At 40.0% G+C, this 23,668-nt stretch overlaps 1 protein-coding gene across 1 annotated transcript in view; it reads right to left on the bottom strand.

Moving 5' to 3' along the window:
• Positions 1 to 23,440, bottom strand: part of LOC123031344 (protein prune homolog 2-like) — a 54,605-nt gene extending 31,165 nt beyond the window's left edge. The window contains exons 1-5 of the mRNA XM_044446201.1: positions 23,351 to 23,440; positions 21,663 to 21,865; positions 19,162 to 19,325; positions 11,266 to 11,418; positions 10,427 to 10,521 (exon numbers count right to left, since the gene is read on the bottom strand). Of these exons, the coding sequence (XP_044302136.1) occupies positions 10,427 to 10,521; positions 11,266 to 11,418; positions 19,162 to 19,325; positions 21,663 to 21,865; positions 23,351 to 23,440 (705 nt within the window). The remainder of the gene's footprint in view (positions 1 to 10,426; positions 10,522 to 11,265; positions 11,419 to 19,161; positions 19,326 to 21,662; positions 21,866 to 23,350) is intronic.
• Positions 23,441 to 23,668: the final 228 nt, after the last annotated feature.

Raw genomic sequence — 23,668 nt, 5'->3', positions numbered from 1 at the left:
AGAGAGAGAGAGAGAGAGAGAGAGAGAGAGAGAGAGAGAGAGAGAGAGAAAGCAGTAACTGTGAATTTACCTGGGGAATTAAAAGAAAATGCTCCAAATTTAACTGCCAATCCATCAAGTAGAAACGACAGGAACACAATTCTGGAAGTGTCTGTTCATTGAAATATGATGATGAACTACCTGTTGGTCAGTGACATTTTAGGATCAACATTACTCGGAAATGAGAACTGATTAGTGAGAATTTGGTTTGGAATATTAGGTTGCATAGTAATTAAGGTCATTTGTTGAGGAGCAACCCAACTGGAACAAGAATAAAGAAATGCTCCACAGAAAAGAGACTTTATGGGCTAAGGATGAAATGATGGCAAATTAAGCTTAGCATAAAGATGTGAGAAGTTCTGCATGCATTTTTAACAGCATTATGGCTTCATGCAGCGGAAGAAGATAGTTATTTAAATGGAAGGAAAACAGAGGTAACAAACGAAAACTAAACTGTTCCATTCTAAGCGTACATTTAAATGTAAGCAATTTTGAATGAATTCCCTAAATGAAAGGCAAACAGCCAGTTTAATGCTCAGGAAATGACAATTTTGGAGAGTTGGCCTGCAAGGATTCATTTATGGAATACTTCAAGAGACATCAGTTCAGATCAGGAATAATTTTCCACAGTTATTTTTTCCTTCCTCCAAAGCATCTGAACTGTTGTGAACCTCAGCCATGGTGGTCTCCTAGTGATGCCACAAGCTCTAAGGTACACAAGTGTTAGTTCTAGTTTCCACAGAAAGAGGTAGTTGGCCATTTGGTCTAGGAATGATGGGAGCTGCAGCCCAACACACCTGGAGGGTGCCAGGTTGAGGAAGGTTGAGCTAGTGACCTGTTTTACTTTCTGCTGTAGATACATCGCTGCTTGAATCATATGGGTTATCTCACAATGCCTTGTACCTTCAGGCATCATGAGCAGCACAGGTTGCCTTGTCCTGAATTGATGATGGGCATGCGATAGTTACATTTGCTGGTTCCCATGAGTTCTACATGCTCACATGCCCTGATCACCTGGGCACATTACTTAATTGGCAACTGTAGCACACGTTCAAATGATTATTTCTATGGCACAAGGTGACATGGCAGGCATACCTTTTCATATCCACATGAAATATAATAATTTTCAAAAGGGAGGGTTCACACTTTCAGCTAGAAGGAATGAAATGGGAAGATTAAGCATGTGTGAAGCCAGTGCCAGTCTAATGACATATGAAGTGATTTTTAACTCATCAATCCAGAGGATGGTGACCACCCTAGATGCCAGATAGTGAGAGGGGGAGAGGAGCTTCTGTCTGCAGCAGCATATCACAATTTTAAATACATTTAAAAGAGAGAATTCATATAAACTTTTTAGAATTCTCATCAAAAAGTATATTAGGTGAGCTATCGATTTCCCCTCTGCTGATAAGTATAAGAACGGCTTCTCTGAGTATATGTGCATCTACAGGTGGGCAACCTGAGTCTTCCAACTGGCAACAGAAATTTGTGCTCTTGCTGCAACTTAAACACCATCCAGCAACAACAACAACAAGTCCAGAGGCACTATGGAGATATTGAGCCCAGGAAGCAATTTAAGCTGTCTTCCTCACAACAGGTGAGTATTGGACTTAAGACTCTGAAATTTTCAGTCTAAAAGTACCTCAAGTCATCCAATATTGTCTTCCCTGCCCACCCAATAGGTATATGGAACTAGTAAAATCTATCTCCAAAATCCATTACAAAGAAATGAGTGCCCAAAACTTCTCAATTTACATTCAAAAGCAGCTATTTTTGCTTGAGAGGAATAGAAAGATATGAAAAGCTTTTAACAACATACATCAAACTGTGCCTTTGATGATATGAGTTAGATATATGCATATTTCAGTTGTCCATTTCCAGCTGCTTTGTGGCATCAAACTTTTTTATGTTAACAGATCACATTATTATCACATTTAGAGAAGAGTAATGGCATAGGGTGTTGATACATCATTGGCAGCACAGAGTGCTATTTGAAAACATGCTTATTCTTTGCATTTCTAATAGTCGGCCAGAGATACACTTGGGTTTTAGCATTAAACTCTTGCTTGCTGACACAAAATTATTTAGCACAACAGATGAATACAAGCTCCACTGAAAATGCCTTGAACAATTCTCAGGAAAGCAGTTCCCTCTCAATGGGCTAAAAGGAGCCAAGTTTTGTGTCTGCATATCTGAATTTATCTATAGTGTGGGGCCGGGAATAGAAGTGGGAACACTTTACTTGTATTTGTAAATAACAATAGCACCAGCAGCAGCAGCAGCAACAACAATAATAAATTTATTATATCCCGCCACTTTTCCTTTCCAGGAACTCAAGGTGGCTTACACAGTTCTCCTCCTCTCAATCTTATCCACAATAAGAACCCTGTGAGGTAGATGGGGTTGAGAGGCTGCAAGTCAACCAGCTGGCTCCATGGGTGAATCCAGATCACCTGCCTCTGAGCCCAGAGTTCTTAACCAGCACACCACATGGGTTATCTATATGAATACATGAAAAGCAAGCTCAATTATCTCAGCGTCTATATATATGTGCCTAGAACTGTACTATCTGGGCACAGCAGGAAGCTTTGTGGGGATTTCCAAGTTTTTCAAAAGTACAGAAAAGTCTTTTGGAAGACAATCGCAAGGCAGGGTTTATAAAAAAAGTGGAGACATGGCACAGTAGACATGGAATGCTGCTTGTCGGGGGCTGGGGGCAGGCCAGGAAAGCAGAACTGGAAGGCTGCATCCTGGAAGAGGGCATTGCTGGCTGGAACAATGAACAAGAGTACTCCACACTGCAAACTTTTCATCACAGCTCTCACCAATATACATGGTATTCCAAAGCTGTAATGGCAAAGCTATATGAATAATGTTGATAAGTTAAGCATATGGAGGTAGAAGGGACAGGAACAGAGACACATAGAACTGGGTTTTAAAGTAGACCACAGCTTTATTACCTATATGGAATAACAAGCTCAAGTTACAGGAAGCCAGATTCTGACTGAACATCAGGAAGAAATCCCTAATTGTTAGAGAAGTACAATAATGGAACCAATTGCCTGGGCTCCTTATGATTCTACTGTTCTACAATTCCCTGAATATGAATTTAGACTGGGATGGTGCTGATGTGTAGCAGTTTCTGGAAACTAGGGCAGGGGAGGGCAATTTTTGGCTGGCCCTGAGATGTTCTGGCTCTCATAGTATAATAATATATTATTATTGACCATGCTGGCTAGGGGCTCATTGGAATGATAGGCCAAAACATTTGGAGGGTTTAAAAATGCCCACATGTAATCTAGAGGTTGCAGGCATCATACTAAACCGTGGAAGTGAACTAAAGCCCAGGCCCACAAAGCCCCATACATAGGTTCTCCCTACCTCCTTGTTAATGGTCCCTGACTACTGGCCAAGTGTCAGTAGTCAGGGACCATTAGGGACCAGTGTCAGTAGTCAGAGAACTTTCATCCCCCTGTAGTATCTGCAGGGACATCAGGAGAGAGGTAGGCCTCCTCTGACATCCACAACCAAGAGCTGATTTGGGGCTGCTGGAGAGGCCCTGCTGTCCAAACTGGGGCAGTCCATCACATGCTGCTGCAGCCAAGGCTGGAAGGGGACGGCCCTGTTGTACTTCATGGCAAAGCCCTGTTTGCACTATGGGAACAAAGAAGCATTCTAAAATCATTCTTTGTCCCCAGTAGGCAAACAGCATCGGTGCCCTGAAGTGCAAAGGAGAAGACATAGGAGCTGTCATAATCTGTACACCACACTATTGTCCCATGCAGTGGTGTGAAGTGAAGATGTCATCCTCAAACACTCACCCTGTCTGAGGGATCTTGTGAGCAGGTGGTTTGCCACCATGTGTATGGAGTGCTGGACTGGCTGGGCCTTTGGTCTGATCCAGCAGGGCTTTTCTTATGTTCTTAGGTAGTTACTCCTGCCTGCTACTCAACAGACCTACTCTTGAGCAGGATGCAGGAGGCCCAATCCACTCGTGCTATGAGGGAGAAGCACAGAGTGAGATATCATCCCCACCACAGGCTAGAGATAAGGCTACAGCTCCTCTCACAGCTCTGCTCTGCATGTAGTCACTATGCACATTTTATGCTAAGACTTCCATAAAACCTACAGACATGCCGGTTACTGGCTGATGGTCCAGTCAAATCGTTCACAAAGCTGGGTCTGATTAATACATGTGTACATGGTAACAATGAAGCATCTCAGGAGTTGAAAAATCTGATCAAATGTGCAAAATTTCAAATTAAATGTGAAAGTTTGAAATCTGAATTATGAATGTTAAATTGTACTCAAACATTTGAATAGTTAAGGCTGGTCAGTGTGTATTATTATTTTGATTTTGGCATACAAGTTATAAGAAATAATCTTCTAGCTCTGTATGTTCAGTACCAAATATTTATCAAGTATTTGCTTGACAACTATAATATCAAGTATTGAAAGCAAATATGCAATAATGATTATCACTGATCACTGGATGTCAACTCCAGTCTTATTTCTCAAATGTTTTTCAACAAATGTTCAAGTATCAAGAGAATATCCATGGGAAATCCACCAAGGAGAACTTTGAGAATGCTGGGGAAACAAATGCATTTCAGCCATATTTTTGTCAAATGAGGAAAGTGCTTATTTATCACTTACATATGTAGGCGTGGGTTTGGTGAAATATGAGGCTATATTAAGGACAGTCTACTCGTTGCTTCAAATTGATTCTCTTTTTGTAATTACTTGAACTGGAAGATCAAACCCAGAAACCACCCCAGAAAGGAGCATCATACAATTTAGAGATCATACAGAGAAACTAATGGATCAGACCAAAGGGTCCATCTGTTCCAGTATCTTGTTCACACAGTGGCCAACCAGCTGCCATGGAAAAAAAAACCACAAGCAAGATAGAAGTGAAACAGCCCCCTCTAACCCATGTTCCCCAGCAATTAGTACATAGGCATACTGTCTCTGATGAGGGAAGCAGCACATAGCCATTGGGAGCTGGGATTTCTTCTTGGCACATTCAAAAGTCACAGAGCTCTCTCCTAGCAAAGCATTCTTTATTGACCAAAAAGCACAAAACATCCAGAATGAAACTCTGAGCATGCACAGAGCAGTTTGTTGAACCCAATCTAGTATTCCCCTCTAGGAACTTTCCTTTATGAGCATGCCTGGACCCCATCCCTCTGGGAGGAGCCTTCTGAAAGTGAGCACATTTTCTCTCTACACACCAATCCTCTAATGGGGCCTCCTTCCTCTGCTAACATTGCATCATGGAGTCAAGAGCCCATGATCCCCTCACCTGAGTCTGAGAAACTCCCCTGCTCTAAGTCCCCTCCTGCCAACTGTACATGTTGGTTACTCGCAGAGACTGCCCGCCTACTTGGGGAGCCAGAGAAAGATGAAAGCTTATCTTTCATCTCAGTATCCCAGCATGGCCCATATTCCCAGGCTCTCCACAGTTCTGCTCCACATTCTATTTCCTCTGAGGTCTGCCCAGCAGTCCTTGCAAATGAATGCTAAGTACGTGGCAATCTTTCTTACTCCCAACATTAATAGCCATTTGTAGCCTCCTCATCTGTGAATTTTTCCCACTCCCTTTTTCAGTCACCCAAATTGGTGGCCATCACTACAACCTGTAGAAGTGAATTGCATAGTTTAAACTATGCACCATCTGAAGAAGTACTTCCTTTTATCTGACCTGAATCTCTGACCAATCAACTTTATGGGATAACATTAGGTTCTAAAATTATTAGAGGAAGATGACTTCCTATCCACTTTCTTGACACCATGCATGATTATGTAGACCTCTATCATGTCTTTCCATAGTCACCTTCCATAATTTTGCACACCACCTGTTTTGTGCCTACACAGATGTATTCATGTTTATCATTCCGGATATGAACTTTAATTTGACCAAGGTCATCCACAGCAATATGGCTACCAACCCTCCAGAGCAGTGCACTTTATCATTTAAACTTGTGAGCAGAGGGTACTCAGTAATGGATCTTTGGCTGCTTCATTTCTTCTCTGAAGGTGATTACTTAACTAGGAACATATCTGAGAAGATATCAAGTATACTTCCTGCTGTACAACAGATACATCACAAAGTCACCTACAGGCAAAGATTATCTGATACTTTAAAAATAAGCTTGATTTGTTTACGAGTGCAATGATTTCAACATCCAAAAATATGATATATCTTCTTTTATAAAGAATGCAATTAAATAATATATAAATATATACACACTGCAAATGCAGTACAGATAACAAATTCATTTAAGCCCATTTATGCACATTAGTAACACACCATGTGGCAGAAAGACTAGGACTACAAGAAGACCCCTTGGCGATTTATTTTATATTAAATCCCTAATGGCCTCTGCTTATCTTTGCAAAATATGCACAAAAGTCCAGACTATGCAACCATTGAAGTGAATGGTTATTTATTTGCTAAACAAGAGCCCTATGTTTAATGTTCCTTAGATGTAAGGTAGTCTGCAAAAGTCACATTCTTACAGCTCCATACATCATTTATTTTACATACCCTAACTCCTTGTGAGATGTATCATAAAAAAAAGAATCTCACAAGTTAAAATTTGGTTTCATATATCATTGCTAAAAGATTAAACAGTAGCAAACAGTTAGTTTGCTAGCATCAAATTTAAATTTCTATCATCAGCCTGAACACCATCTGCAGAATGTCATGTGAAGGTTTGCACAGTAGTACTAACATTTGAAATAGTGGGCCTATTATTACACAAGGCCAAATGAGTCCTTTAGAAAATGTTTGTTTTAGACTAACCTTAGCAGGTTTATAAATGGCTTGAAATTCTAAAGCAAAATACAGACAAGAAAAAGCTTAGTTAAGCCTAACATCATTATATTCCTAGGATATATTGTTTATATGATATATTTCTATGTAAAGAAATAGAAAAAAATGTACTTTTAAAGTAGTAGAAATAACTCTTAACATTATCCGTCTCTTCTGCATGGGCAGTAGGGTTCTTCTCTGGGAAGTCAGCTTTCCCATTTGTAGGTAAGAGCTAAGCGCAGCACAGTGAACTGCATCAGGATAAGGCAGGGGCAAGAGCTAAACACAGCCTTTTAGGGATGCTTCTCTTTGCATGGAGGGTTCTCAGTGGTACATTTAGGACAGGAATCATTCACTGTATCAACCTAAAAATAGACCAGGATTATTTTACATACACATGTACTAACGATTTGAGTATAATCACATCTTAGTAAAGTGTGTTTCCAGCAAGTGCACCCACCAAGAAAAGATAGCGGGTGTGGCCTCCAAATTCAGAGAGGTTGCTCGTTTTATGCTGCCTGAAATCTGATTCAAAAACAAAACAAAGGCTAGGATAAAATCCTGACTTAGAATACAGGGATATCAATGGATTCATACTGTATATTATAGTACTATTCAGTGAGTTGTTCTCTTCAGGCAAAATCCAGATTATTTCTACTTCACAAACAGCAGCCTGGCTTTTATGTAGCTAGGCCTCAGTCCAAAAAAGGTTAATAGTAAAACATTATATAAAACCTTAAGCATGTTGGTTGCACAAAGATGTGACTAACTTTCTGTGGATTGAGTCCTTCATAACCAAGCCACTTTGTAGGAAAAACTGAGTTGGATGTAAATTTAGTCACACTTGAAGTAGACCCACTGAAATAAAAGGAACTTACAATTATAACTAACATAACTCTCATTTATTTGAGCGGATATACTTTTAAGTATAACTAAATCTGGATTCATCCCACTGTCATCTGTGGAAAGCAGTTATTGCAGGCCAAAATGTTCTGCTGACATACTGTATATGCTTCCTGCAAAACAAATCAGACCTACCACATGTCACAAGATACAGTGTTTTTGTAAAACAACCACCATCTGTCAGGCTTTGCTTCCAAGTAAGCAGAATACACAACAATCAGAGACAGAACAATAAGCTATTGGATCACTAGTAAGAACATAAAATCCTATCTTTATGTTCACCACACATGTGATCCAGAGATACACAGTCCCCTACCCCTCAAATAGCATTTCACTAAAGCCTGAATGTTGATGAGGAGCTTTAAGAGTATGGAAATATAAAGCTAAATCCATTAAGTAAATACTATTTATCTCTTTAAGGGAAAACCAACTCTCTTCTAAAGTCACTTTCATTCTTTTTTAAGCTGTGATTTCTAAGGAAGTCCCAGTAGAGAACATGAAAAGATACTCTCAGGGTGTTGCATAATGCAGGGCAAAAAAGTTAAAATGCATGACAGAAATTTGACAATCAGAGTAATGTTTTGCCATCACTTGGAGAAATCTTGCTAGGAAGAAAATGAAAATATCACCACCAGATTGTTCATCTCATTTTCCTGCCACCACTTTTAAAAACATTAATGTTGTCAATTATATGTACTGACATTGGACAGACACATGGATAGTTGTCAAAATATGATACTAGACCCAAGCAGAATTTCAGCTCCAAAACCTGCAGTTACATCCAAAATGCTTAGCAAGATGTTCAAGAACAAATAATGTTATTTGTTGGAAAATAAACATGACAGCCACAATATGTGCTGCATATCTATTAAAACATAGCAAATGTTGTAGTATTAAATATGCAAGAAAAAACTAAACACAAACTTATTTTCATAAGAAAATCTGAATGGATGGAAACAACATATCTTGGTAAACAATTCTATTTTAAACAACATTTTATCATATTTTTCAAAGATTTTACTTCAGGTCCTCTCTGACATTTTCTCTTTCTCGGTCATTCCCATCATCAGCCCACTAAATCATAAAATACATTTTACTGAATGATAACTGCAAGTACTAACACCCAATGCAAAGCAATCAACATAGAAAGGAAATAAATCCCAGATATTGCTCTCCTGCTCTGTAAATCATATATGAATAAATCAAATGCTCAAATTAAGATAGTAAGTTTGTGACTATGGTACACTATGACCAAACTTCCCTTGCCTCAGAAATCCCTTAACCTGCAACTGTTTAATGTTTACACTCAACATTCCTAATTAAGCTTGCTTTCAGGAAAAGTGGCTTGAAGTAACAATGGCCTGATGCCATCACAATTTATGCCATTCACAAAAGGTTCCTATGCAAACACATCATGGTCGAATCCACCATGACCCATGTCTCTCCTTGGTTCATTCATTCATTCATTATATTTATATCCCACCTTTCTCCCATTGTGGAACACAAGGTGGCTACATGTGGTTCCCATGTGGTCTCCCTTCCAAGCTCAGGCCAGCCCCAGACGTGCTTAGCTTCAACATGGTGGACACCTTATGTACCTTCAGACCATACTCTTGTCTCATGGAGCTGGATGTCAGCCAAGTGAAAAAATCCCTTCCCACTGTTCAGTTGCCCTTCAGTGGCCAAGAAAGCAGAACATATAGCCTTGTTGACCTGAACGTGAACACTGTTTTGGTGCTTCTGCTGTTGCATGTACAGACCTAAAATACATGTGAGTTCATATATGTCTAGTTCACACATACACACAACTCCCATGTTTAGAGCATGATAGAAAAAGCCCAGTGTGAACCATGATGTGATTTCAGAAATGTAGGAAGTATGATTTCAGAATTAAACCCAAAACTTATTTCACGATTCATGACAAATCACATACAGGATGGCACTTCTACACATGGATGGGAGGGGTCCATGTTGCAAATATGTGCTGACCCCCCAAAATCCAAGGCATCCTGCACCCACCTAGCAGTCACTATGACTAATATGCCTGCTTTTCTTCTTTCATCCTGACAGCACGAGACACTGCTCCATTTGAACAAAGTTTCATGAGCTCCTGAAGGCCACAGTTAAGGACGGACACACTACAGGAGTAGGAGCAACAGAATATTGTGGTGTTATGCTCTTCCATCTGCCATAGCAACAGATAGCCTGAGGGAACATATATGAACATACGCCTCAGGTCGAGTCAGACTAATTTACACCAGTCTCCAAAATATTAGGCTAAAGATTTACGCTGTCCTTGCTAACTGAGGCACTTTAACTGGAAATGTCAGAGATGTAATCTGGGACAATCTACATGCAAAGCATGTGGTCTACCACTGAGTTATAGCCACTCGCATAAGATTGGTACTAATTTTATGCCATACCAGCAGACCGGGGGGGGGGGGGGAGAGGATTCAGAAAATGAAAATAACGAGCATATTAAATTCCAGCTAATCTCTACTGACTGAATCTCGAACACTTCCAAGGCCTAACAGGAAGTTGTTCTAGAATATAAGCTACCCTAAATAAGCCACAAGTACTTTGTTAGCAGTAGAAATATGTTCATGCCACACTGCGTAAAGCTTTAAAATATTTTTAAAATCCCATCCTGGTTTGATTTCTCCTTACCTCCAGATTCATATACACGGTGCTCACAGCTACTTTTATTACTCCATCTGATACCTCTTTGAGATCCTTGAGCACTGCCTCCTCAATTCTTAGTCCTGTGGAACAGGTAAGGAAATTACCAGTGCATGCCCAAGTTCCTCGGACTGCAATATAACAAATAATACTGGCTCCGAGAAGAACATTGCATGTGAATGTATTTGCCTTTCCATTCGTCATGCTAAGCAACCCAAAGCAGCACAACCTAGCATCATTTTGTCCACAATTCTGACTAGGATCTAAAGCAAAGTCTGGAAGGTCTGGAAACCATTTCCCCACCATTACTATGAAGACCACCAAGAACAATTGCCCCACAGCTTGCATTCCTCCAACTGCTGCCTGCAAAATTTGACAGCGGTAGCAAAACATGCTAATAAATAATACAATGAACAATTTTGTTTAAATGTGATTTTTTGCCAACACTCTGAATTTCAGTCACACAAAAGGAGGGGGGCACACAGGAGCTGCTTATCATCTGCCCCTGGACTAAGCTTGCTTAGCACTCTTATAAATTTGTTACCGGCCCATGAGACAGGCCACGATAAAACATTAGATTGGACAAGCTTCCATTTTCACTTTGTTTCAAGAAGACATGACAATCTTTTGGAAAAAAAAGACTCTATACTCTATAAATAACCACCATGGAATGTGATACTGAAAGGTTCAGGGTTCATTTATTTATTTTGCAATGTATAGATCTTTTGATTCTTCCATTCAACCTAAAATTAGTTACTTGAAAACTGTATTTGCCATGCCAGAAGATCAAAAAAGATAAAAGACAGAAAAGTCAAGAAATCCTGTACCATCTGCATGAAACTGAGCCTCCCGCAAGATTGTGATGATATCCTCTCGAGGCGGCAGCTCTGGGAATTTCTTTTCCAGACTTGAAAGCACTTCTTCCTGTGCTTCAGTTATTCTTTCAGGATCCATGGCCATGGCTTGAAAGAGAATGCTCCCTGAAATGTTTAAGGGGGAAATGAGCACACAAAGGAAAAGACAGAAAATACAGTGACCTGACATGCATAGTTATTTAAACATATAGCTGCAAATTATTTAAATTCTTTCCTATTGATAATAGGCTATCTGAATGCCCTATTTCTGCAAGGTTATTTTTCCTTTTTAATGTCTGCTTGGACTATTCCTCCACACACCAAAAATGATTATTAGTTTGTTTTTAACCTGGAAAAACCACATCTCCATGACCCTAAGGCAGAGAATTGTGCAGTTAACAAGACACAGTGCAAAATGCTTTAAGGTTCTTCTTTGAGCAGCAACTCATTCATGCCATTTGCTTCAAAAAGGGTCTATTATTGAAAAAAGGGTTGAAATCACACCACAGAATATGCAAACCTTTCTGCATATATAAAAGGTCATATGTGATTAACTTTGATGAGTAAACTGAAACGTTATCATGTATTGTGATACCCCCCCCCCCAAAACCAGGGCTAGCACCAAAGGCAGGCATGGCCAGGCATCTGCCAAGGGCCCACACCTCAGTAGAGGTGCACTGACATAAGCCAGCTAGAGTTGTCCCCCTTCTTCATCACTGCAGCCTGCTTGTTCACCTGCCTCTCAGCCCAGAGAAAGGTGATGGTGAGATGGAGCAGCAGCAGATGAGCCTGTCTACTTGCCCTCTGCCCATCAAGCAAGCCAGTGGTAGTAATAATAATGAGAAAGGACGAGGTGCAAGAATAGCTGGTGACAACAGTGGTGAACGTGCAGGCTCAGTGAGTGATGGCACCCACTGGGGGTGTCTCAGCCAAAGGCCCTCAAGAATCCAGAGCCTGCACTGCCACCAATAGCATAATTTTTAAAATTAGTTTCCGAAAATGAAACAGATATTCAGAAATCTAAATTAATAGCTGCTTCTGCAACCACTCACCATCAAGGAATGCTTCTAAAGGCCAGCTAGGCAGGGATACATTTATGAGGAATGCTACAGATGGACCTATCATTTTAGGCTTTCTTCCATAGCAGCACACAAAGGCAGTGTTTTAAGCCAAGAAGAGGAATGTAGGAAGCTGCCCTGCACTAGGCCAGCCTGTTCAACATCAAGAGGAGGATGATCTGTCATGACAGGCAACAGCAGTTCCTCAGCAGAAATCATTTCCATCCTTAACCGAATGCAAAGCATGTGCCCTGTTGCTCACTTATGGCTGACATTCATAAATGTCATGTCTCAAAAGCTGCTAGTTCAAGTCTGGACATTTTCTTAATTCTGACATAGAGTCAGATGCAAGAGACCTACAGTGAAGATCTACAGCCTTTAAATAAAGGGGGGATTAATAGTTGCTGCCTGTGCTTATGAAACAAATCAAGATCTTGATAAGCAAGGAGGATGTTTTGTTCTCCTATCCACCTGCTCCCATGTCCAATTGCTTATTGATAACTGCTAAGTTCCTTGCAAGAGAACATTTACAATACTCTTAACGTACCTGGGGCCAAGAACAGATTTGAGCCATGAGAGGCGGAGGTTTCCCAGAAGGGTTTTTTCATATAAGTTCTCTTTACCTGATGTTTGGGGGTCCCCTGTTTTCCACCAACCCAGCTCAATTCATTAAGCAAGGTTTCCTGACTTTCTATGTAGTATTTCTAGGGGTCTGAATGGGCTGCTGGTGAGAAGGAAGAGGCATGGAAGTCCATTTCCACCAACACAATTGATCCAGTGTAAATCTGGATCCAGCCCTTTGAGTCCAACCTATTTAAGTTCTTTTAATGTATATATTTTAAAATGTTATTTAACTTATTTGTTGTAAGCCGCCCCGAGGCTTCGGCGAATGGGGTGGCATAAAAATGTTTTAATAAACAAATAAATAAATAAATAAAGTTCTACAGTATAAGCCATAACTCTAAGTTCTATAAGCACCTTGAATTGTGTCTGTAAATAAACTGGAAGTGAGGACAGATTTGATTAAAATAGAGTATGTGTTCCGAAAAGTGTGAACTCTAGGCAATATTCTATCACATTTTGCGCTAGCCAAAGTTTCCAAAAGTGTCTCAAAGGCAGATGTAATAGTGACCAACTTATGTATGACAGTGATCAGAATGGTTTTTCTAGGAGTCATACAGTGTTCAAACTAGCAGGCAATGGTGTGATAAACAGCAACAGGGAAGTTTGAGGACATGACATGTTACCCATACACTCATACTTTGGCACTTGACTAAAATTCAGCTCCGAATAATTCAGCTGAGCGTAAGAACATAAAAAGATACATGTTGGAGCAGACCAAGAGCTCATTAGTCCAGCATTTGGTCATCCAGTGGCCAACCAGCTGCCCAGGGGAAACCCAAAATGCAGGACCTGAGTGCAACAGCACCTCTTGCCCAAGCTCCCCAACAACTGCCTCTCAATCTGGAAGCAGAAGATACCTCTCGGGACTAATAGCCATTGCTAGCCTTCACATCCATGACTTTGTCCAAGCTGCTTTTAAATATACCTTTTCTTCCTAAGTTGAACAACTTGAGCTGCTGGACTTTTCCTCATAAGGAACTGTTCCAATCCACTCATCCTTTCAAGTACCCTTTTTGGCAGGTTTTCCAACTCTACAATTATTTAGGAGTGGTTAAGAAGAAGTGTAGACACTGTGATGACACCATAGTTTTGTATAAGAACAATAAGATATTGGCACTTCTAGTTTCAGTTTCTTTCCTAATTATGGCTAACATGAAGTTTGTTTTTTCACAGCAGCTGTGCACTGGACCAATGTTTTCATCAAGTTTTCTACTATATATGTTTTTGACATGCTACATATTTTTGTAAGAAGGTCAGAAATATAATGTTTGAGTCTTTAAGTTCTTTATTTTATGATGGTTACCATCTGGGTCTGGTGCTTTAGTAACTTTCAATTTGTCAAGAACTTAATTTTTGGTCACTACCATGTGACTGCTCCTTAGACTCCCTTCCTGAAAACAGAAGTTCAGGCATAAGTATCTGCCCTTCATCTTCAGCTGCAAAGAAAGCTGAAATCATTTAGCTTCTTCACAATTGCCTTATGATCCTTAGTACTACTTTAATTTCATTTTTATTCAAAGGTTCACTTGCTGCTTTTGCTATATTGAAAGAATAATTTATTGTTGGCCTTGATTTGTTAGCAAACCAATTTTTTGCATCTCTTATTGTCAGCTTGCACCTCTCTTGTACAAGCTTAAACTTCCGTTTGTTTCCCTCACCTAAGCAAGATCTCAATTTTCCGAAAGAAGTATATCTGCAGGAAGTAAAGATCTTAGGATGATGCATCACAGTTTATCAATCAAAGCTTCTCCATACTTTTTAACTGGAAGCAGAATACAACATGCAACTGTCAAAGCACAGGGTCCGTTTAAAGGTGGTGTTTTGAGTAGGATGGTGGGAGTTGCACTGGGGCATACAAAGAAATATGCCCCATTACAAGTCCAAATACCTGTCAAATCTTATTTCCATTTTAAAAGAAGGGACATTTCTCTAGCCCCAAGAACCTCTGGACAAAACATTCTAACATTTCCCTAGCCTCAAGAAGCTCAGGGCAAAAGTTGAAGTGTGTTCCCCCATGGGGAATTAAATAGGGAAGCAGAAACAATGAATACCTTGTTGGGAAGGAGGTGTAAATCCCCTCCCACCAAAAATGAAGAACAAAAAAACCCTTCTTGGTTTCCTCTTGATAGCACACCTCTCAAAGGAAATCAGGTGGTAGAGAATGGATTTTGAGCCTGTTCTGCCCAATGTCCAAGACTGGTATGTACTCAACTTTGACAGTAGGGAGCCCCATGGCCATGATCTATCTATTTATTGATTGATAGACTCCGGGGGATGGTGGAGGACAGGAAGGCCTGGAGGAATGTTGTCCACGGGGTCACGACGGGTCAGACATGACTTCGTGACTAACAACAACATCACACCTTTTTTCCTTTCAAGGAACTCAAGGTGGCTTGCATCATACTCCTCCTGCTGCTCTCAGTCTTATCCCCACAACAACACTGTGTGGTAGGTTGGGCTGCGTGTCTGTGACTGGCCCCAATCACCCAGTTTGCTCCATTACCAAATGGAGACTCGAATCCAGATCACCTGAGTCCCAATCCCACACTCTTAACCACTGCACCACCCTGGCTTTCTGGTGTGGCCAAAAGAGGCTTGAAAACCAAGCAGTTGTGCTTCATTGAAGTCCTTGATGCACTTGCCAGCAGCAGCCTACAATGTGCCCAACTGTCTGTGGGCCTCCCAGGGATTCAGCCATACTATGTCACTTGTGCTGCACTGTTGATTGCCATGTTGCCTGAACCCACCCACACTAGCCTCACCCTTTCCCTCTTAAGGCCCGCTTATTAATCACCAAAAGAAAGCAAAAGAAGCCAGTTATTTTGCATAATTTGTGCATACAAACACATATATAAATACTTTCCTATGATTTGTAAGCAAATATTAAACCGCACTTTCCCAGTTTAGGCATAGTGGCAAATTGTTTTAAACAAACTGGAATGTAAACACCAAAAGGGAACCCTACGAAGCCACTATATGGAACATCTTGAATTGACGAGTCTTCTTCAGGCTTCCCATCACTGCATGAGCATGTTCCTGGGCCTTACTCCCCGACACACAGCAGGATCAGGATTTCTACATCCTGCCCCACAGTGATGGCTGAATATCCACTTCTCTGTTTGAATAAGCTCCCCATGAAAAATCCCATTGCAAAATCACAGCCCCCACTGCATGGAGAGCAGCAACCGACAGTTGATGGAGAGGAAGGCCATAGAATGCATCCCTGCTCTGCCGCTTAGTGCAGTTAGAGGGAGCCTCTAAAGAAGTCTAGAGTCTTGCTAGTGTTACAGGGTGTTGGTTCAAGACTGGACACAGTATAGAGTTGTGCAGAATAAATGAAGGAACTCTCTAATGCATGTATCCCTATGCTGGACAATGACAGCAAATTCTAAAAATGTGTATCAAGAGTCTACCATCAGTTAAAAGGTTTGTCTACACTAGGCCACTTTAAAAAGAACAGCAGAGGAAATCACATTATAAAATATTCTAAAGCATTTGGATGAAATTGCCAAGTGATAGGTAGCAACAGCCAAGATGTAAAGCAACACAGGCTCATTAGCTTAGAATTAAAGTTGACTAGAAGATCAGCACTGATTTGTGAGCCTAATTGTACAGAAAAAAAGATCAAAAAGGCTATGCTTCAATTCAACTACAGTAACATCATTTGATTAATTTTATTTTAATTTATCACTTGTCAACACAGGGTAATTAAACCATTGATAACAAATTGAGCAATAACTCAAGAACAGTCTTTGCCAAATCAATTCAATGTTAAGTCCTAGATAAATACTTTGACTATGTGCCTGCACACAATGCTGTTCTATAAGCCATACATAAAAAGTAAACTGAAATATATTTTTATTTTACAAAATTCCTAACCTCTTTGAGGAAAAGAATCAAGGTATATGTTGGGGGCTAGAAGGGAAGCACTATGCTTATAATATGCTTTAAGCATATACTCAATATATGGGAGGTTAGCATTTATGATAAAAACCACATCTAAGAGGAATACCAAAATGGCTTCTTCAAGATCTTGGTCAGTTTGGATTAGGAATGGCAGCAACACTATTTGGCTGCCGCTTTATTGCTTTTATATACCAGACTCTTCCAATCTGGTGTACTCCAGCTGCATTGGGCTTGAACTCCCATCTGCCCCCACCAGCCTGGCCAATAGCTAGAAATCCTGGGAATTGTGGTCTGAAACATCTGGAGGGGACCATGTTGAGGAAGGTTGTGCTATTCCTACAAATGGCTAAACTCCTGAAATAATACACGGATTCACTTTTAGCTAGAAATTAGAAGCTACAACCTGGAAGGACTGTGAGCAACCATTGCCTTTGGGACTCTCACTGGAAGACTGTGTTGGTAGCTGTGACTCTCAAGAGCCAGCCCATGCTACACCATGGCTGCAGGCAAGACCGTTTGATGGAGAATATAGAACAATATCCTTGCATGAAGGACAAAAGTGCTTAAACACTTAGATTTGTTTTCATGCTTTTAAAACATCCACTTCCCTTGCCTTTCTTACACTGACATCTATAAAAGCTCAGTGATGTAATCCACTTAGCCTTTATGACCATATAAGAAAAGGGTGAGCCATCTATCCTGTGAATCATCCATCTTGCAAACAAGGGTTTTTTATTTGGGTTTTTTTCCCCTTTTGGTGAATGTTGTTATTCATCACAATTTCTTTAAAGGGGACTTCATATAATAACGTACTTGATGTGAGCTGCTATAATAACAACTGAATCTTTGAATGGATTATCTGCTACACTGGATGGCACCTTGGGGTCTGAATGGGACCTAATTAAGTCCAAGCATCACGCTGATCTTCTTCTTACTTAGCTATGCTTGTGTTTACATGTTACTGACTCTCTAGGCCATGCAGTATCCTTCATGACCTGATAAAAGTCACCGGAGGGAAATGTTTTCCATAGTGTGCTGACCCAAGATACCTGACTGAAGGATATCCTTGCCAGTTGGCTCCAACCAAAAAAGCAATGATTCAGCAATTTAATGGATCCTGAATCTGGCAACAGTCCCTTAGTAAATATCTCCTGGGAAATAAAATGATAGAGGTTCAAGCTTCTGGCAGGTTTTCTAATTGTTTGCTTCTGGCATGAACCCAGAAATGAAGCAGGCCTTGACTAACAGCAGCATCTCTCTTGGAGTACGGAGTTTCGTGAAGCAGGTTTTGCTAAAGCTTACCAAGAAGAATTCATTTGTTGTTTACAAGTTCTTATCCTCATAAAAATAACCCTATGAGGTAGGTTAGGCTGAGAGTGAGTGACCAGCTCAAAGTACACAGTGAATGTCATAGCTGAGCAGGGACTAGAAGCCAGGTCCCCAGTTCAACACTATAATCATTATACCACGCTACTGGAAATGCCATGTTAGTGAAATGAATTGTTTGGGTTGGTGGATCCAGGATGTTTCACTGCAGTTCAATATCCACACTTGTTTTTATAGCACTGAATTAACGTTGTTAGCTGCTTTGAGCTCACTTGAGTGGGAAAGCAGCGTCTAAATTAAAAGCAGTGGTGGTGGTGGTGGTGGTGGTGGTGGTGGTGATTATGTTAGGAAGAAATAGCCCAGAAGATTTGCATCCTTTGCAGTCTCCTCTGCTTGTGCACTTCCACAGGAAATGTGGCTCATCTCTACCTATCACAGAACACTGGGCTTGATGCTCCCTAAATGGATCGTGACGGGGATAAAATTATTTTGCAATTCTGCTCAAATAACATTTTTCCTGAAAGAATTCTAAGAAGCCCACCAATCTAGTGTGCACCGGATGCAGGTGGAATGAAAGAAAGAATTAGATTCCCCTGTGCTTGATCATATTCCCTGTCTTCTGAGGCATTATTATCCTATTTTTCCAAACTCGACATGTCCCAGATACAAAGCTACAATAGCATAGGAGACCATTCTCCTACCCATATAATGTGCAGACATTTCTGTCTAACGATACAGCAAACACCCCAGCCATGTCATATTTAAATGCACATTTTAATATTCTGCATAATGTTACTCTTTAACAAACTCTTTACACCCTGCTTCTTTCATGCAGCTTCCTATGGTCTTTAAAAGGATTGTTAACCAAAGAATGGATCACGGCCTCTCCACATGAGTGGACTCAGAAACACTCCATTAAGCCTTTCAGTATTTAATATAGAGAGTAATCCCTCACCTCTGAGGAGATGAGCCAGTTGCCGAGTGATTAACTCTGGTGCCTTTTGGAGAAGCTCCTTTGCTACTAGAGAGGAAGCTGATTCTAATAACTCCAGGTTGCCATCACATTGCTCTTCAGGGCCGATGACTCTGACAATAGCTGATTCCAAACTTTTATCTTCACTATAAAAAGCAAAGTTTCCAAAGATTTTTTTTCTTCATCATTTCTTCCTTGTATAAATGCTTTAATACAACACTGTAGTCATCTAAATGCAGTTAAGCAAGACTCGTTTTTTGTGAGCTTGGGTACAGAAATGAGTAACATAGTTTTTCAGGGATTGAAAAAAACCTGACAGGATGGTCCCTTTTATGAATACAAACATTTATGGTCTGATGCCATTTATCTGGAATTTTGCCAGACTTATCAATAGCAGTGCAGTAAATATAGATGCTAAAATTGGGGCCCATTATTAGTACCCAACTTATTAAAAAAATGGCAGAGACCCAGTTGGGACTATGGGCCTTCCTTATTTTCAGTCTTGCCAAAAGGGTTTCCTCAGTAATGACAGGATCCCAGCTTTCCAAATGGTTTAAATGTATAATCAAAGAAGTAGGGTCATCAGGCAAGGAGAGATTGTCGTTAAAAACTGTATGGAAATGTTTCTCCCATTCTGAGAGTGTAACTAAACAAGGAGGGGGAGAAAACTGTCCTCTACTTTCCAAGAACCCAAATTTACATGAATCCCACACGAAGGAGGCTTGGTGTAATTTTAACCAACAGCATATCTGATAAACTCTTTTCCTCAACCAACTATATTTAAGTTGGCTCTTAGCCTGTAAATATTTCAGAAGTGCAAAGTGAGAATTAGTTCTACATAAACTAGGGTAACAGTTGAGATTTCCAAAACTTTGCAAAATCTGTCATATCAGGGAGGTATACTGTTCCACCTCTTTACAGTTCATCTTGAGACCATAAAAACGGTTACTTTAATTCTAATAGCTGGGAAATAAATTTGAGAGTGCTACTAAGAGGTTCAGAAAGAATCCTATTCCTTCTGTCCTTAAACCTTGGCAAGTCCCTGTTGGTATGAGGCTGCATAAGAGGAGACACAGTACCATTATTCTTCAAAATTTCAAAATGATTTCCCTTCCTTATGCTGAACCAGCTCAGGAGAAAAATTCAGTTATCTATTACATCCTATGACTCCCAATCTAAAAACATTGAAAAGTTAAAAGTTACACAGTTTTAAAATAATAAAATAAATATAATTTATTTATAAACTAAATAATAGGCTAAAAGCCAAAATAGTAAAAGCTAATATTTTATATACATATCTATCTATCTATCTATCTATCTATCTATCTATCTATATAATATAAAACTCTAATATAGAATTTAGACGGAATTGAGTTTATTACAGCATGCAAGGGCCTACACTTGAAGATAGGCAAGCCGTCCAATGAGTCAGCAATTCATTCAAAACACAAAGTGAAAAATTAGAGTCACTAACAACTCAGAGGTCAAACAGTCATAAGCTAAACAATCTCCCCGCGCTAGCTGAGAAATCCTTTCCACTCCCTCACATAGATAAAAAAGAGCTGGAACTAAATAAAATTGGAGAACACTGAAGAATGAAAGTAAGCAAGGGAAAAATAAAGATATGACAGAATAGCAAGCAAAATAAAGCAATGTCATAAGAAAATACAGCCCCAGAAACAGAGCACAGCCTTTGTGCAGCTATTTTGAGGGGATTTTTTTCCAATCTGAGGGTTAATCAATACCAATGATGTTGGAGGCTTACCAAGCCATAAATAAATAAATTCTTTTACTATACATGGTGCCTGTTTGGATCTGAACAGCTTTAACTAGGCTGAAACAGCACAGGCTTCATTTTACATTCTCTTCTGCAAGCCCCTAAATGCATTTTGAACTCTAATCTACTGTTGGAATCATACTCTAGTCAAATTTCTCTTATGGCTTGGGCAGCTGCAGTAAAATTTAAATTTGTCTTATTAGATTGTGAGTCCTTACCTGAGCTTTTAAAATGGACTCAATTTGATTCCCATAAATCATCTTGGGATAAATTAATGGAGGATAAGCTGCTGAGTCTAGGGTTTAATCTGTCCTTTCCCACTGATATCTCTAATGTTCGAAAAAAGACTTTGGAATCATTGAGGTGATTAGATCAGGAGGTTATTTAGATGCTAGGAGACACTGTTCCCCAATTTTGGAAGGCTTCCCAGACCCTTTTAACATGGCACTGTTACCTCTTAAAGAGTCCCATGTTTTTGTCAACTCTTTCTCTTGGCTAGTATAAATGCTTTACTACTTGAAAAAAGGTCAAGCCACTGCAAGGGTTCTAGGTGCCCTCAGCAATTCTGCTTTTGTGATAGGAACATGACTGAAACTTTGAACCAAACTTGGATTGAGGAAGAGGCTATGTTCAGGGGCAGCTAAGGGCAAAATTTTGCTTGCAAAATTCAAAGTGAACTTTATTAGTAGTTTATAAAGCCCAATACCTCGTCAGTGCACTGCTGTTCACAAGAGTAAGTGACAATTTCCCTTCATTGTTCAGCTGATACAAATTTATTTCATCACGGAAGACATGGAGAGACTCTGGGATATTCAGCTCTTCCAAAATAAACCGAGTTTCTGTGTGGTAGCAGAATTCTCTTCTTGATACATTCACGACAGGCAAGCACAGAATGTTAGGTGGACTGACCTACAGCAAGAGAATTCCTGGGCATCAGAACATACTCCAGTAGCATTGCTAACCTGTTTACACTTCAGTGTAATTTTTCTTCACTGCACCTTCACATTCTTTTTTCCAACATAGGCATGTCAGCGGCACGCAAATGATGAACATTATCATGTGTTAACACTGCATGCATTTCTATGTTGATACAGGCAGTCCTCGAGTTACAAACAGCCCATACTTATGAACGAGCTGCCATAAAGCCTATTGTTTTTTTTTATTGTTTTTTTCAAAATTACTGCAGGAAATTGTCATCACCATAAAGAGAGAGAAGTGAAAAGTGGAGTGAGGGCAGGCCTCCAAAGCATCACCAGAGAGAGAAAACAAAAGGGGAGAGAGGCCTCCAAAGCATGCCTTCCTGTCCTGCCCTCCAGCATTCCTTGGATACAAAGAGGAGGCACTGGTGAGTTGCTGGGGGGTGGAGAGTGGCTAGAGATATTCATGGTTTTTCCAATTCACAGGGGTCCAGTGCCTCTAACCCCAGCTATACATGATCCAACTTACATACTTGCATACAAATTCAACATCAAGACAAATTTCCATTTTCTCAGGAACAGAACTCATTTGTAAACTGGGGACTGCCTGTACTTCTATATATGTTCGATAGAGTGTCTTCCAAACATGCATGTATGTCGCAGGACAAGATGCACACAGCAGTATCCAACAGGGCTGCTGTGATCTCACAGACTGTGTTGCACCACTGTGGGTAACCACTGGCATCAAGGGGATTTAGGGCTTGGTAAAGTAAGTCCTGAAATGAGTGGAAATGTTCATTTCTAGAGAAGAAAAGATGAGAAACCTACCTTTCTCAAGCTCTATTGAAAGGCCCATTCCAGAAATGAGTGTTTCCACTCATTTTGGCTTATTTTATGAAGTGTTTAATCCCTGGTACACACTTTTAACTCCCCCCCCCACAAAGCTACATGAAATTATGTTTTGCTCAGCACTTAAAGGCTAGCTTCAAGAGCTTTTCTACATGTGGCACATACTGTGCATTAGGCATTCCTTCCTCACAGTTGTTTAGAAGTCCTTTAAGACAATGTTGTGACATTTAAGTTTTGCTTCTGTTTCTGAACTGCACTTTTGGAAAGTCATTTTTGACTTATTTATCTGGGAATAAGCTCCATTAGAATGAAACTTCTATCTAAGTAGATCTGTAAGGAATTACATGGTGAGCAAGACAGATGTCACTGGAGAATGCATTCTAATTATAAGGAACCGTTAAATAAACTGGATGCGGGTGAAGATAGAGGTGGAACCCTTAGGATAAATTAAATCAATGAAGTGGTTCTTGAATAACCCATTAAAGAAAAAGTAGAGATTAAAGCAGTGACCCAGCATTAATTCCCAGACATAAAATCAGAATATTGTTGTTATTTACTTCTCCTGCAGTTTTGCTATGTGACAATGGAATTATAAGGATTAAATACAAAATATAGGATCAATACTTACCTTCTCAAGATAGTAGGCATATGTTAAAGCAGAAATAAGAGAATCCAAATCACAGGATTTCTTTCCAAGGACTATGTGCACTTTATCCATGTGTTTATTTCGACTCTAGAAAAGACAGCATTTAAATAAGCAGAATCAAGGAATGCCAGTTACGTTAGTACTTCAAACAACTTAATATTTGGCAAAATTCATTTGCTTCAGCATAGTCTTCATTGCAGAGAAGTAGCACAGCCCCACTGTTTGACACCTGTGGGACTAGATCAGGCATAATGAAGACAGAGGTGCAGCTGTAGGAAGAAGCTACAGTTCCTGCTATAA

Source organism: Varanus komodoensis, unplaced genomic scaffold (genome assembly GCF_004798865.1).
Source record: "Varanus komodoensis strain SLA01 unplaced genomic scaffold, ASM479886v1 scaffold5, whole genome shotgun sequence".
In the NCBI taxonomy this organism is placed as follows: domain Eukaryota; kingdom Metazoa; phylum Chordata; class Lepidosauria; order Squamata; family Varanidae; genus Varanus; species Varanus komodoensis.
Note: the sequence above shows the minus strand (reverse complement) of the source record. Positions and strands in the feature narration are given on the sequence as shown.